The 11,377-nt window shown below is 42.1% G+C and overlaps 1 protein-coding gene across 1 annotated transcript; it reads left to right on the top strand.

Moving 5' to 3' along the window:
- The first annotated feature begins 224 nt into the window (after positions 1–224).
- blk (BLK proto-oncogene, Src family tyrosine kinase) lies at positions 225–10,544 on the top strand. The gene is made up of 14 exons (XM_056581604.1): positions 225–418; positions 1,015–1,114; positions 1,538–1,616; positions 1,758–1,788; positions 1,900–1,993; positions 2,101–2,199; positions 2,323–2,426; positions 2,939–3,088; positions 5,041–5,193; positions 5,690–5,869; positions 6,321–6,397; positions 7,411–7,561; positions 7,964–8,095; positions 8,522–10,544. Exons 3-14 carry the CDS (start codon positions 1,539–1,541, stop codon positions 8,722–8,724), a joined length of 1,452 nt encoding a protein of 483 aa, XP_056437579.1. The 5' UTR covers positions 225–418; positions 1,015–1,114; position 1,538; the 3' UTR covers positions 8,725–10,544.
- The last annotated feature ends 833 nt before the right edge of the window (positions 10,545–11,377 follow it).

Here is an 11,377-nt window from a genome sequence, read left to right as displayed (position 1 = left end):
TCTGTGTTAGTGGCTGTGTGTCTGTATGTGTGTGTGTGTGTGTGTGTGTGTGTGTGTGTGTGTGTGTGTGTGTGTGTGTGTGTGTGTGTGTGTGTGTGTGTGTGTGTGTGTGTGTGTGTGTGTGTGTGTGTGTGTGTGTGCATGTGTGTGTTTGAGTGTGAGTGATTGAGAATCAGAGACAGAATGAGAGAAAGAGTGAGAGACCGAGAGAGATAGAGGCGCAACAACAGAAAGAGTGAGAGAGGGAGAGGGAGAAAGAGAGAGAGAGGCACAACGACAGAGAGAGTAAGTGAGACAGAAGCGAGAGGGAGATTTTTTTTTTTTTTACCAAGAGTAACAGCCAGTCTTAATAAGGAAGTACATTTGTATCTGGATACTGCTGATGAAACAACTGCAGGCTAAGTTCTACTATTTCAAGGTATTTATTTAACCATTTCCTTTTTAAAAAAAACCCTGCAGGTCAGGTTATAATGTTTCCATGACTTCCCATTCTATATAATACTTTATAACTCAAGTGTCATAATGATATAAATAGGTTATTCATGTAGAAAAGTCATAATTGAAACTTGTTTCCTTAAATTAAAACTTGCACAATATCATCAGAAATATGATGCCATGTAATAGAAAGACCATGCAAAAACATTAAAAGTATCCAAAGAAAATTCTAATATTGAAATCTTCCTCAGCCCCTAGAAACAATTGCGCTCCGAGAGCTGGCTGAATAACACATATTTGAAATAGTTCAAGTCCATTAACAATTCTATTAATGCCCATCAGCCCTTAGCCCTGCAGACGCCTAGCATTAACCCTATCCTGTATCTCAAGAATATCTTAAGCTCTTTTCCATATTTGAATGAGAAACTTGAATATTTTATTTAAAAGTGACTATCAGGAGACCAATTTGATGTGCGTCCCATCAATTCTAAATACAAATTTCACAGAATATAGTGGATGGATAGATGACATTTCACTTCCTCGTGTGAGTGCCTGTGTGTGTTCCTGTGTTCTTTCCAGAAACAGGATGACCCTGCTGAGTTCTGTAGGGTCCGGTCTGGTGGCCTGTAGTGGGACAAGTGGAGCCTGACCCCAGAGGACAGTTTCTTCACTTGATCAGGTGCGTGTAAACATACAGTTGGACTCAATGACATTTGAGTGAATTTTGATTTCGCAGGACATTTGTTGGTGCTAAGAGTGTTGTACAGCAAGATTTGCTATACATTGTTTAGGTGCATACGATGACCGAAAAGACACACGCACATTCACAGCACACTCATGCACAGCACACTCATGCACAGCACACTCATGCATAGCACACACACACACACACACACACACACACACACACGTACACACACACACACACACACACACACACACACACACACGTACACACACACACACACACACACACACACACACACACACACACACACACACACACGTACACACACACACACACACACACACACACACACACACACACACACACACACACACACACACAACTAAGATGTCCTGTGTACATGCATGCATGTAGAATGGGTTGTGCGTGCAGTGGGCAGAAACCAGTCAAAGAAAAGGAAGAAAAGGCCAATTCCAACTTTACCAGTCCTACAGTAAGAAAAAACTATTTTTTGTTGTTGGATTTTATATAAATTGCAGGTGTCATTTATCTTTATTATTATTGAAAAGATTGAGTTTAGAAACAAAAACATAAAATAGAGTAACATATGCCTACATTCTTTTTGTTTCCTGAGGTACAAAGTGGAGTATCCCAAACAGAAAATGGTAATTGCTGAACCCGACAGAACCAACCAAATATTTTTGCTAAACAGAATACTAATAACACAATTTAAAAAAGGATAGGTTTCATGAACCTGATATTTCATGTGGCTTTAGACGAAGATGTGGTCATCGCTCAACATGACTTCAAATCAACAAACGACAATGACCTGGCCTTCAAAAAGGGAGAGAGACTCAAAGTGTTGCAGGAGTAAGTTCACCCAGCTTCATCTTAAAGAGAAGTGAGAGACGGGTCACGTTTCACCCTTACTCTTCCTTAAACGATTACATCGACCATGCTTGTTGTTCCCACTGTAGGGATGGAGATTGGTGGCTGGCTAAATCCCTGTTAACCGGAGATGAGGGCTTCATACCATGCACCTTTGTAGCCAAAGCTCATTCGCTCGAGGTTGAAAGGTGTGCAAAATACACTTACTTAGAAATGTGGTAGTTAGTCATGTAGTTTGGCTTTAACAACAGAGACATCAGCGAGAAACCCTTAAAAATGATAACAAAAAGTTTTTGTTATTTAAATTGCAGATGGTTCTTCCAAGATCTGAGCAGGAGGGAGACGGAGCGTCTGCTTGTCGCTCCAACAAACAAACCGGGTTCCTTTCTAATTCGAGAGAGCGAAACAACGGCAGGTGCTTATTCCTCTTGTTCTATGTATTATAGATGAATATCTATTTATAGATGAGCCGTGACTCCCAAGCAGTGTACGGATAACACTAGCATAATTAAACTAGCGATCAAAAGAGGCCTATCTTGAATCGTAACTTTGCATCTTATTTGCACCGTATCTTGAAAGGCCTGTAATAGTAGTACGCAGTAATAGTATCATTCATTTATCCACGCACATTATTTTAACTACAAACAAACCTTTTTTGGACCTACAATTCTTAAAATATATTTTATAACAATTGAATCAAACTTTAACTGTTATCATTATGTCTCCATTATGGCTTGCGTTGAACAACTCACCCTCCGTCTGGACGAAGGATCCCTCTGTCTGCGTTCCTTCTTTGATAATAACAATTCTTTTCATTTCAACGTTTTTCATTGCTCTCTGGGGGACTACGGTTAGTGGGGGCACCCTAGCATGTGGCCTGTGAAGCCCTTTGTGTTTGAGTGAAATGAGTTTTCTCTCTTATCGCAGGGGCCCTCTCCTTGTCGATCCGAGATCTGGTAGCAGAAGAAGGAGACGTTGTGAAACATTATAAGATCCGCTGTTTGGACAACGGCGGCTACTACATCTCCCCCTCCATCACCTTCTCCACCCTGCAGGAACTGGTCAAATACTACACCCGTACGTAAACTTTGCACTTTTTAAGTAAAATTGCTGCACGTTTGTAATTGACAGTTTTCCTGTGGTTTGACCTCAAGCATCGCTTAGTGCAACATTTAAACAGAATCATGGCGTGAGAGATTTACCACAGCATTTCCTGTACCAGAAGAGCAGTAATCCGAGTTTAGAGTTTACGAGATAAGAAGACCAATCTTCCGAGTTGACTAGCACGTTATCTTGCATCCAGAAGTCCTATGTTGCTCAGGCCGAACTTCAGGGGGGAGGGAGGTAGCACAGCGACTGGGCCGGAAACCAGAAAGTGTGAGGGGCGGAGTGAGGCAGTGCTTCCTGCTTCGTCACGGGGATATTCTTCCGAAATTAATACAATTCAAAACACTATAGACCAGGGGTCGGCAACCCTAGGCACACGTGCCACCACTGGCACGGGGCAGCATAATCATTGGCACACTTGAAAAAAAATATATATATATTTTTTATTATTATTATTATTATTAAAATAATTCACAGCACAATGCGGCAGCATAGTCCTTAGGGCCGATTTTCTTTTGCACTTTATTCTGTTTTGGGCATTTCCTCCCAGTGCAAATATGTTTAAATTAGTTAGTTACAGAGTGTTCTGAAATGGGATCAATTGATCGTTTTTAAACCTATGTTGTGAGTAATAGAGAAGAAAATATTAAAAATATTGTTGCAAGTGGCCTGTATGCATCGCCTTCGTTTGACGTTTTTGCTCATCTTCTTACAGTGTATGGCAGGGGTCAGCAAACTTTTTCAACATGCAGTGCTAGTTTGACATTTTCTCGTTAATGAGTGTGCCTTAAGCAACAATATATAAAAAAATTAAGCTGAATTATGACACAGCGACCAAAAACATTTCCAGAAGACCTGTAATTGTACTATTTCCATATATTCCACAATCATTTTTTGGTTGTTTTATTTGCAACATGGGCTTACAAATTATAATTACATATGTCCCATCTTAAAACACAATCTTCAGAAACTCATTCAAAAACATATTTGCACTGTGAGAAATGTAAAAAAAAAACGAGAATATATGAGAATGTTTGAACCATCCACATCAATACCTTTAAGACATGTACAGCTTTGCAAAACCATGTGAAGGCGATACAAACAGGCCTCTTGCAACAATATTTTAAATATTTTCTTCTCTATTACTCACAACATAGGTTTAAAAACTATTAATTTATCCCATTTCAGAACACTGCTTTCTGTAACTAATTTAAACATTTGCACTGGGAGGAAATGCCCAAAACAGAATAAAGTGCAAAAAATTATCGGTAATAATAATTATGCTGCCGCATTGTGCTGTGAATTTTTTTAATAAGAATAATAAAATAAAAACATGTTTTTTTGCGTGCCAATGATTATGCTGCCCCGTGACGTTGGTTTTGGTTCCACCGGGCCGGTTGTTTCCGGTAGAGATATTCTATGTAACGCGCGGCTACAGATCACCGACTCCCGTGACATGATTGGTCGAAAGAAATGTGAGGCGAAATGAATGGTAACGCCCTGTTTCCCCCCTAGATGTTTATATGTAAGGTCTAATTAGTCTTAGTCTAATACTCTGATTATTTTTGACAAAAGGACACGCAGTGGATTTACATAATTTTATAGCTGAATATTTTGCTAGGTATAATGTTTTGTTTTTAGCTATTTTTTTTACCAATTTGTAAAGATATTTTTCTTTATAAGGAGACATAATCACGAGTGGACCGAGAGATATAGTTCATACAAAAGATAATAAAATTATTATTTTTTTTAAATTATAAAAATAACAATAACAATAGGTATCCACAGCTACTCTGTGAATACCTAATTATTATTAAAAACAACAATCATAATAATGATAATGCATGCCCCTCCCTACTAACCCCTAAACAACTCATTACTCAGTACATGAAATAACCATTGGGTGTCTGGGTGGTCTGCAGGCACAGCTGACGGTCTGTGCCAGAGGCTCAACGCGCCCTGCAAGGCCATGCCCCCCCAGCAGCCCTGGGCGCAGGACGAGTGGGAGATCCCTCGCAGCACCCTCAAGATGATGGAGAGACTGGGGGCGGGGCAGTTTGGAGAAGTGTGGATGGGTGAGTGCTGGTTATGTTCTAGCTCATCAGGGATCTAGGTTCTAGTTCATCTGGGCTCCAGCAGTCCTACTAGGTTTAACAGAACTTCTGGGGGGAGAAGGCACAGAGCCTATGGGCCGGACACCAGATATTTTTTTGCAATTAACTATTTACAGATCCACGTATGATGTAACATGATTGGTCGAAGAAAATATAAAGTGAAAAAAAATGTTTAACGCCCTGTTCAACCTGATTTAGCTCCGCTGCCATCCGCCTTTAGATAGATATCTGAAATCAGATTTGTGACTCTATATTGCTGTGATTGTATTGTGTACTGTGAGCTTGATGGCCGTAAGCTGTTATTAACTGTGCGTTTACTGGAAACAAAACGTACAATCTTACAAGTCGTACAATCGACGTATTGTACTTTTACACGCAACCTCGTGAATGCAAATAAACACACAACACAAAAAAACAATGAATCATAAATGTAAACCCACCAAACACGTGTTCCCAGGTTACTACAAGGGCCGGCAGAAGGTGGCCATCAAGACGCTGAAGGAGGGGACCATGGAGCCGGCGGCCTTCCTGCAGGAGGCTAACCTCATGAAGAAGCTGAAGCACGACCGCCTGGTGCACCTGCACGCCGTGGTTACCATGGAGCCCATCCTCATCGTCACCGAGTTCATGTGCAATGGTGAGTGGGGGACGGGGTGGGGGAGGGGTAAGGGGAGAGGGGAGGGTACAGGGGGAGAGAGGGGGAAGTGGTGGGTAGAGGAAGAGAGAGAGGCAGGGGGAGTTGTGGTAAGAGGGGGGGGAGAGAGATGGAGGGGAGTGGTCGGAAGAGGGGGGAGAGAGGAGGAGGGGGAGTGGATGGGAGATAGGGAGGAAAGGGGGAGTGGTCGGAAGAGGGGGGGGAGAGGAGGAGGGGAGTGGTTGGAAGAGAGGGGAGAGAGGAGGAGGGGGAGTGGATGGAAGAGGGGGGAGAGAGGGGGATTATCGTGGGAGATAAGACAGGAGAAAGAGCGAGGGGGGAGACAGATGGGGGAGGGAGAAGAAAGAAAGAGATAGAAAAGATACTAAACTTCTACACCCTTCTTGCACCCTATCATCGCTCACCGTGTGCTCCCTATCCTGTCCTGCTCCAGGGTGTCTCCTGGACTTCTTAAAGACTGAGGAGGGGAGGAAGCTGAAAATACCCAAACTGATAGACATGTCCGCACAGGTGGGGAACCCTGCTGTACTCTGTAGCGTCTATCCTCACATACAAACGGCAACCCGCTTTCACCGGCACAACGCACACGCTCCAGGACACGCTGTCCCGGTTGAACAATGTGTTGAGCACTCGTTGAACACAAAACAAAGCAAGTCTTTCATCTTTTTAACTTTTACTAGCACCGGATTTATTTGTAAAACTAATAAAAGGGGTCAAAACAACAATTTCCAGGAAGCGACCATGAATGGATGCTTTCTTGGGTCTGGTGGATACACCCATCGGTTGATTTGATCAGCGTTCGACCACAAACCCTTCTTTGTGTCCTAGTCTACAACACAGGGTATTTTTAGCCTTGAGGTCAGCAAGGCACAGCTCGCAGAAGTTGACATTATTACCATGCCATACATTGCGAGGATACATCTGAGGGACGAAAGATTCAATGTTTTTATTCATTTCTTTGGTACCTACATTCGTTACCCCGGTCACACTGGATGGACTTTTGGACACTGGGTTTTTATTGGCTGGGCTACAGGTTGTTTATCAGGTTGTTTATTGATATTATTGTTAATTTTGTATACGTATTTGTTGCTTGTTTATGTAATTTACCTTTCGCCTGCACACTTCCAAAACCGAACACCATACATAAGTCAAGAACACACCCTTCAAACAATTATCAACATCCGGACAGGAAATGTGTGGGATTAAGTGAACAAAAAAGCGAGATGTCTTTTACTTCCTGATGCGAGGGGAACTTCCTGTTTAACCCCGCCCTCTTGCTAATAAATTCACATGAGTGGCGCAGACTGGCCCTAGTACATGGCTGTCCCCCTCCTCGCAAAACACACACAAGGACACACATTTAACTCCTTCTTCCCCTCTTCACATAAACACACACAGCTACCATTTCCCCTTTTGATTATCATATAATTGATTATTTTAATACAGCATCCCTGTGCACTCACTCTCTCTCTCTCTCTCTCTCTCTCTCTCTCTCTCTCTCTCTCTCTCTCTCTCTCTCTCAGGTGGCTGAAGGCATGGCCTACATCGAGGGTAAGAACTACATCCACAGGGACCTGCGGGCGGCCAACATCCTGGTCAACGAGATGCTGCACTGCAAGATCGCAGACTTCGGCCTGGCCCGGATCATAGAGACCGAATACAAGGCACAGGAAGGTACCATACCATGGGAATGTAACAGTATCCATCGCTGCCTACGTATATTGCTTATTTGTTCGTTTATTTATGCTCATAGATATACAGGTGACTTATCAATTTAAATAGGTTTATATTCACCTGGATAGGTTCTTGCATTTTGTTTCTTCTACAAATGACTTAACGTTTAACCTACGTTTCTATTTAAAAAGAAAAGATTGAATGGAATGTCATTTTAAATGTTTTAAAAGGGTATTCCTGCCCTAAAGAACTCTTAAGTAACTTCCGTTGTTGGAAGCTGCTATAAATACACTGGCCTTGCCTCTATTAGAACTCAATTCATTAGCACATCGTTTGTGCTGCACTTTCTAAGAAGCCTTGCAAGGCACTGACGTCATGTGTGTTTATTTCTGGGCCCGACAGGAGCCAAGTTCCCCATCAAGTGGACAGCACCAGAGGCCATCAATTATGGCACCTTCACCATCAAGTCTGACGTCTGGTCCTTTGGAATCCTCCTGACGGAAATCGTCACCTACGGGAGGATACCCTACCCAGGTATGTTCTGGTGCTTAGGCCCCTGCCAAAAGGTTGTGGGTTCAAGCCCCAACGTCGCCCGGTAGGGATCTTTGAGCAAGAAGGTCTGTAACCTGCTCCTTAATCACTGCATCGTAAGTCCCTGTGGGTAAAAGCAACTGAATATAACTTTTCTCAGCGATGGGTATTTTAGGCTTCCGATCTAAATAAAGTTTAGAATGTTTATCATGAAGTCATCTTTTGAAGAGACGTTATCACAACTATAAGATTTGTAAGATCTTAAAAAAGCCATCATCTTTTTCGAGATGCTCCCTACAGTATAGGGGACTTTTCTGCACATTGTTTGCCGTTAGAGTGCGTCATGAATCAATAAACCTGAACCAGATAAAAAAAAAAAAAAAGGTAACGCCACTATCGCGCCACGAACCCTCTCCCCCTCACCTCCAGGGATGACCAACCCGGAGGTGATCCGCCAACTGGATCTGTTCTACCGCATGCCGTGTCCCGAGGGCTGCCCCGAGCAGCTGTACGACCTCATGATGGGCTGCTGGAAGGAGAAGCCCGAGGAGAGGCCCACCTTCGAGCACCTCCAGCACACCCTCAACGACTTCTTTATCGCCACGGAGGGAGCATACGAGATGCAGCCCTGATGAAAAAAACATCTTCCGCTTTTGTTTTTCTCAGAAAGAGTGAACTTCTTTGTGTGCAGTAACTAAAGCGTTACCGGTACCGCGGCATTACGGCTGAGATAATAACCTTTTTTTTTTGCTGATGGGGTTTTTGTGCTCAACCTGTATGAAACAAAGAAGGATTTATGACGGATATTCGTGACGTCTGTGAATCAATGCAATACCTGCTATTCCCGCTGCCCTGTTAAAGGAGAACACATGCTCATTTAAGCAGCCTATTTAATGACTAAGAAGTGAAAGAATAAGTGATAAACAATCGGGAACTAATTTTGGTAATCACTGACACAGTTGGTTACTGTGTGAGAAACGGACGGACGGATAAACACATGGATGACTTCATCACATGAATGAGAATTAACAGAAAAATACTCATGCTTGGCACAGCTGGGGAACCCCAAGGAGTTACACTGATACAATTAAAGACATAGGCCTACTCGCCACAGCTTGTGAGAAACGGCAACGGCAAACATAAAAGTAATTTAAGTAACTGCTATCAGGAGCAACGCAGGTGCTGTTGGCACTGTGTTTGATTTAGAGATATACATTCTTTTTGGTACTAAAAGTAAAGGTACATTTTTCCTGAGCTCCAATGGGGTACAAATACATCATTATTTTCTGTTTGTATATAACAGCACTGGTATCTTCTTCAGAAATATAATTATTTTGATTGCAAAGATTTCTCATTCCAAAGATAAAGTTTAGTAGGTGCAATGTTTTAATTGTATTTATTTGATGTGGAAATGGAAATAAATTATAGTTTTTACTTTATTTTGGTGATTAGCACTGGGCACAATTAAATTTTATTTCCAAAATGGAATTACACTGTTGCTTTAAAATGGATATAAATATTCTAATAAATAGCCTATATTAAAAAAAATAAGCAGCAATTGCCTTTCTCATGACAAATGTATGCAGCACAGGTAAGCAATAAAGATAAAGTTACACTTGTGAGTACATTATCATAGTAATAATAACCTCCTGACTAAAAACATTCTTGGGGGAATAAACAGCATCTTTCAGATAAGAGTGGAATGGCCCCACCAATAACGGGCATTTCCTGCCACTTCCTGAGGGGACAGGAAACAGGAAGTGTGATTCAGCAGTTCTTTTTATGCTACACAGTTTTCTAGGACTTTTCTCATGTCACCGAAATAGCACATAAACAGTTACTGAAAGCGTCGCACACCAAATTGAGTAGTATTTATTCCAAATATGTTCTGATACATTGAAAATAAATTGAAGCAATTCAACGTGCTTTTACTTCTTATCAATAGGGTTTGCAGTGCTGCAGATTAATTTAATAATGATCACTCAAATTTTACTGGGGCACTGTGGAGACTTTTACTGGTGCACGTTCCTCAGTAAAAGGGGCTGACGACGCCTCTGGTTTGCACGGTTCAATTATTAAAAATCCACAAAATTATATACAAATTCAAGGATTTAATTTGTTAGAATTCAAATATTTAATCATTATAAATAAAATTGAATAAATTTAAAATTAAACTAATGCCAAATCCATAACAGGAGAGTAACAGTGCGGTAATCTTTCATTGCATTGTTCTTATCATCCAGCAGAGGTCAGTGCCACACAATACCAACAAAAATCTGTTGTCGTTTTTAACCTGGGTTATAGATATGGCTCCAATCCTTGGACTGAAAAATAAATATAAAACGTCCTCCGATTCTTAATGTGGTAGTAGAGATACGATTGATATAATGAAACTTAATCAGAGTTAATGTCATATTCCAAGGAGACTGCTTTTGAAATGTGTGTACTCTTCTTAAATACAGACAGATGTTTCTTCCTCTAATTTTCATTCTGAACAACACATTAATATTGTGAAGGGTAAAATGAGTAGAATAAGCATCATATCAAAAAAGAAAAGTTGGCCGCATGCTGTTATTTAATTCCTATAACAGGGCTGGTGTGTCTGTGTATGTGTGCGTGTGCGTACATGCATGCATGCTTGTGTGTGTGTGTGTGTGTGTGTGTGTGTGTGTGTGTGTGTGTGTGTGTGTGTGTGTGTGTGTGTGTGTGTGTGTGTGTGTGTGTGTGTGTGTGTGTGTGTGTGTGTGTGTGTGTGTGTGTGTGTGTGTGTGAATGTTTGATTAATTGATTGATAAGTGAGCTCACCTTGGGCAGAGGCGTGACACATCCGAGATAACGACAAAACAGAGGGGTGGTTGAGTTATTGATGGAGGTGGTGGCTGTGTTGGCGGGGATGAAGGGTGGCGGAGGAGGTTGTGGTGGTAATGGTGGTGGAGGCAGTGATGGTGGGGGTGCGGGTGGTATGATGGCACTGCTGTAGATAGTGGTGGTGATAGTGGAGGTCGGTTGAGTCCCCCCCCCCCCCCATCAACCACCCCCAAGAAAGGGGCACACTCCTAACACCACCCACACCCTTGGAGTCCTCCACACCCCCTGATTTTCATAGCAGATAGCCCCCGCAGAAATGCTGTGTTGTCCCTCAACAACACAACACTGCCGCTGCTCCTGAACACATCTTCTTTATCTCTCCAGAACTCTGATATCGTTACCCTAATGGATCAGTCACAAAGGGGATCTGTGGAAAGTGTAGGGCAGACAAGGTTATGGCCCTTGGTGCTTCAGGTA

This window comes from Gadus chalcogrammus, chromosome 21 (genome assembly GCF_026213295.1).
Source record: "Gadus chalcogrammus isolate NIFS_2021 chromosome 21, NIFS_Gcha_1.0, whole genome shotgun sequence".
Classification (NCBI taxonomy): domain Eukaryota; kingdom Metazoa; phylum Chordata; class Actinopteri; order Gadiformes; family Gadidae; genus Gadus; species Gadus chalcogrammus.
The sequence above is the reverse complement of the archived record's forward strand: the minus strand, read 5'-3'. Positions and strand labels throughout refer to the sequence as shown.